This window comes from Panthera pardus, unplaced genomic scaffold, assembly GCF_024362965.1.
Source record: "Panthera pardus isolate Hobbes unplaced genomic scaffold, ASM2436296v1 HiC_scaffold_17, whole genome shotgun sequence".
Classification (NCBI taxonomy): Eukaryota; Metazoa; Chordata; class Mammalia; order Carnivora; family Felidae; genus Panthera; species Panthera pardus.
Genome location: NW_026526732.1, coordinates 138,628,032 through 138,632,808, shown reverse-complemented (window position 1 = coordinate 138,632,808; position 4,777 = coordinate 138,628,032). Strand labels below are relative to the sequence as shown.

General features: G+C 62.8%; 1 protein-coding gene across 1 annotated transcript; it reads right to left on the bottom strand.

The window, feature by feature from the left end:
• Positions 1-448: 448 nt before the first annotated feature.
• LRRC73 (leucine rich repeat containing 73) lies at positions 449-3,977 on the bottom strand. The gene is made up of 6 exons (XM_053904985.1): positions 3,045-3,977; positions 2,256-2,416; positions 1,791-1,913; positions 1,306-1,401; positions 931-1,158; positions 449-782 (listed from the first exon to the last, which is right to left on the bottom strand). The coding sequence occupies exons 1-6, from the start codon at positions 3,314-3,316 to the stop codon at positions 712-714; spliced, it is 951 nt and encodes a 316-aa protein (XP_053760960.1). The 5' UTR covers positions 3,317-3,977; the 3' UTR covers positions 449-711.
• Positions 3,978-4,777: the final 800 nt, after the last annotated feature.

Genomic DNA, 4,777 nt, shown 5'->3' with positions numbered 1-4,777 from the left:
TATGGCCCAATTTGTCTCTTAATGATTTTCCTGGTGCCATTCTTGAGCCTTCCCAGTTCTAGTCAAATTCTGCTCTTTGCTAGTGAGTCTCCCCTGCCCTTCTCTGCTTGGGATGTCCGTGGCCACAGAGCGTCAGGCAGTGAGAGAAGGTGCACCTCAAGTGACCTTGGCAGGGCCCCTGAGTCTCCCCTTGAGTTAGGTAGGGTCCAGCCCACCTGTGGAAGCGGGCTCTTTACCTCAGTTCCGATTCTTACGGGGGCCTGTGTAAGGTGTCGCCCCAGGACACCAGGTCCTAGAAGTCCGAGACCTGAGCCTGACCTGTTAGATATTTGGGGCCAGTGGATGCTGCCTGGAACTTGGGCTGTGGGGTGGCACTGCCCCCTAGTGTCTAATAGTTCCAATTCCTCCCCTACTGCCAGCCCCCCAGGGACCACAGCCACACACCAGGTTGTAGAGTTAATAAAATCTCTTCCGAGCCAGCGGGTTGCAGCCAGAGCTGCCAACAAGTCCAGAGGCGTTGCCTTGGGTTCAAGTGCCCCCGAGGCTGTTGCTCAGTCAGCTTCCAGAGCTTCCCACCACTGCCGGGAGCTACCAGAGCCCCAGCCACCCCCCTCCCTCCCTCCCAGGCCCCAGGGCCTGACCCTGATATTTGGGACAAGGTGCTGGGGACATAGACAAAATGTAATGATGTGCAGAAGCCCAAGTGGAGAGTCACATCTCGGTCTCAGCCAACAGACTGTCACCGAGTCCTGAAGTCATGAGCACCATCTGAGAGCTGGGATCTGTGGAAGGGCAGAGGGGTGTTCAGACCACCATTCATTCCCCCAGGGACACAAATCTGGTGAGAGACAGCCTAGGTTTCCCACACCCACTCTCCCTGGTCCCGGGCCTCTTCCAGATCTGGCTTTGATCAACCCTCGGGGCTCTTACCACTGGGGCACATCCAGGAGCTGCTGCTCCTCTGGTGGGCGGCAGGCTCCCGCCCTCTCTCTCGTTCCTGGGTGTCGCCAGCCCCTCCCGCCACCTCCTCCTCCTCCTCTCCCTCTGAGAGGAGGTCACAGATCTGTTGCTGCAGCTCTGGGCTAATGCTGTTCTCAGCCAACACCAGGCTCCGCAAGGCCGTGGGGTAATTTTCTACCATGTCCAGCAGGGTCTGAGGTGGGGGAAGAATGTGGAAGAGGAGGAACACAGTTAAGGCGGCTTCACACTCCAGCCTGCCACCCCTTCAGTATGTCCACAGACACGTGAGCTCCCCTGCACCCCCACCTCTAGCCCATACCCAGACATGAAAACTTCTCACCTGAGCTGACTGGTTGGTGAGCCCTGTGCCCTCCAAGTCTAGGACCTCTAAGGTGCGGCTGGAGGCCACAGCTACAGCCAGCATCCCTGCCACATGGTCACCTGGGGAGGCAGCACACATGCACAGTCACCTGCAGTCGTGAGCAGGCCTGCTAACCCTTCCTCCCCACAGCCTCCCCAGTGTCCTAACAACCCTAGATCCCACCCCCGCGCCAGCAAATGCTGACGGTAGGTGGCCAATAGGGGGGCACTGTGGCCAGTGAACCGATGAAGCAAGCCAGGCCCAGGGGTGGTGATGGATACTTTGATGCACCTGTTGGTCATTTGGTCCTCCACATAAGCGGCTTCTCTGCTATCTTCCAGATCCCCCTTTCCTTCCCACCCCCCCACCGTGGTGGGGTTACCATGGCAAGCAACCAAAGGGTCCTGAACTGGAGCTCTTGGATGGGGATGGGGTGGTGAGACTCGCAGGGGGCTTCCTTGAGCCTCACCCAGGGGGTTGTAGTCCAGATTGAGGACGCGGACCTGGGAGCTGTGGGCCACAGCAATCGCGAGGCGGCTCCAGCCCTTAGGGGTGATGCCAGGGTTGGCACTCAGCGTTAGCTCCTTCAAGCCTGGGCAGAATCGAAGGGAGAAACCAGGATGGAGTCTGTTCCTCTTCAAGCCCCTCCCCTGCCCTGGATCTCTGGGGTTTCCCTGGTGGCAGAGAGCCACCCTACCCCCACCACAGAGCTCCAGGGCCATTCGAGACCCATGCCTTCCTTGCCCACTGCAGCCTGGATGCCTGAGTCTCTGTTCTGCTGAGGCCCCAATCCATCTCCTTCCTGAGAGGATTTAAAACACATTCTCACCCACATTCAGAGCCCTCAGCTTTGGACCACACCCCCTGCTCTCTGCACCTGGTTTTTTCATCAAGGCCATACCAGCCCATGCCCTCAGCAGGGCCTCTCTCTCACCTGACTTGGCTCCATCTGGGGGGAGGAGGCCACAGATGAGGTTGATGGCTTCATCACCCAGCATGCAGTCCCCCAGGTCCAGAGCCACAAGGGCAGGGTGGAGGGCCAGGGCTGGGTTCAGCAAGGCCAGCCCTGCATCTGTCAGGGGACTCCCATGTAGGCTAAGGGGGTGAGACCAGAGAGCAAAGGTCACTGCAGTCATCAGCCCTATCTGTAAGGGAAGGATCCCCTTCCCTTATGTGAGCCCTAAAGGTGAGAAGGATACTTGTCATAGCACCTGGGAGAGGCCCTGGGGAGGAAGAAAGAAAATTCTAGATTCTAAAGGAATACAGGTAGAAGGGGAATTTGGCTTCTTTTCTAGGTTAGGGATTGAGATCCAGGACAGAGCACAGAGGAGTGTGGTGGGTTGGTGGGTTGGGATTCTTCAGTGGGCAAATGTAGGGGCAGGGGTCTAATCCCCAGGAGACTTCCTTCTTGAGACCTGAGGAGCTGCTCCCAAGAAGTCAAGGCCAGTGATTATGTGGGGAGGTACACGTGCCCTGCCAGAAAGGGGTGGGTATCCCATCTCATTTGGGGTGGGGCTGCGGGTGCAAAGCCCGGAGGTAAGGGATGTGCTAGGAGGGGGTCTTGGAGGCATGGGCAGAGGGATGGGGAGGTGGTGTACAGGGGTGAGAAGACAGGCTGGTGCAGAGACAGCTACAGGAAGGTGTGTGGAGGAACAGGCGGTGGCAGGGGGCGTGTGAAGAGGGATGCAGTGCCCGGGACCCCCTTGCGAGGGAGCGCACTCACAAGAGGGACTGGATGGAGCGGTTGGTCCGCAGCGCCTCTGCCAGCTGCTTGATGCGGCTGGGACTGGACACGACGCCTAGGTTAAGGTTGAGCTGCGCCAGGGACGTGGCCCCGGCCAGGGCCCGGCAGATGCGGCCGAAGTCGCGGTCGCAGAGGCGGCAGCCGCGCAGTGAGAGCAGGCGCACGGCGTTGTCGCGCAGGCCGCGGCAGATGTCTCGCACCTCGGCGCCTGACAGCGGTTCCCCCGAAATCTGGATGGAGCTGGGCAGCATCGTACCCACGGCTGGGCCTCCGGGGCCGGGGCGCGGGCCGCGGCCGAGGTTGGCGGGGCCGAGGGCGGGGTCGGGGCTGGGGTCGGGGCCTGGGCTTGGGTCGCGGACGGAGCGGGGGCAGAGGCGCAGGCGGCTGCGGCGGCTGCGGCGGGGGCGGGGGCGGCGGCGGCGGCGGCGGCGAAGGCGCAGGCAAAGAGCTTCGGGGCCCGCGGAGGTTGCGGAGGCGCTGAGGTCGCCGGCCGGGCTGAGACCGCGCGGCGCTGGGGTCGGGGCGGACCGTGCCGTCCGTGTCTGGGAGACGGGCCGGAGCGCGCGGTCCGGGGCCAGGCGGGCGCTGCTTCGCGCTTGTCCTCGTTCCTCGCGGTCGCTGCGGCGGCCTAGGGGCCTCGGTTCAGGTCATGCGGGACCCGCTTCGGCTCGGAGGCCGCATCTGCTCTCTCCCTTCCTGCAGCCCGGCTCCCCTACCGCCCCGCTGGGAGAGCCCGAGGCGGGCGGGCGGGCAGCGGGCAGCCGGCGGCGGGCGGCAGCACCGGCTGGGGCTGCGGCTGCGGCTCCTGCGCCTGAGCGGGCGGTGGGTTCCCATGGCAACGGTCGCGTCACCGCCGCTCGCCCCGCCCCCTGCCCGGCCTAGGCCACGCGGCCCCGGGTTTGCGCACACCGGGAGCTCTGGAGCGGTGGGGCCGCTCTTCTCCTGGGCGTGGGCCCGAACAACGCTCGGAAAGTAGGTAGTAGGGTTGAGGCCTGGGAGGAGCAGGGGGTGTGGCAGGGAGAAGGCAGTCACGTCACGTGGAGGTGGCATTTGGGACTGTTACCAGCTGCTTCTGCCCATTCCGCCGTCGTTCCTTCTCCCTAAGGGCCAGACCCTCGGTGTCTTCGCCTGCTTCTTGTGCACGCCCTCCCATCCAGTTTGGAGGCCCCCACGACCCGGTAATCCGGGCCTCGCCCCGCCCTCCTTGACGAGCGGCGCCGCGCACGCTGAGGAAGGGGGCGCGGCAGGTGAGCACTTCCCCTCGCCAAGATGGCTGCCCCGCAGCGGCGGCCTCGGGGGCCACGGGCAGAGGTGGTCGTAGCTGCCAGGCACATGGGTACCCTGAAGGGCCCCTGGGCCAGGTGAGCCTCAAGTAGGTGCAGGGTGCTAGTGCCACCCCTTCCGCAGATGCTGACGTCAGTGACCGAGGCTCTCCGTACCTGTGACATTGGGGTAGCCCAATTAAAGGGCGTGCTAGATTCGGCGACCTGGAGTGGTGACGGCTGTTAAGTGGGCTGGAACTTTCAGGAAGAGTACACTGCAGAGTGTGCACAGTGCTGTTCTGTTCGCACTCTGTCCACATAGAGGCATGTCACCTGAGTTACCTGAGGCCCCATGTTACCTGATCCACACCATCACCAAGTGGACAAAGTGCCCCCAACGTGGGGCCACATAGGGCAAATGAAGGGCACATCTTTCTTGCCTTTTACTAG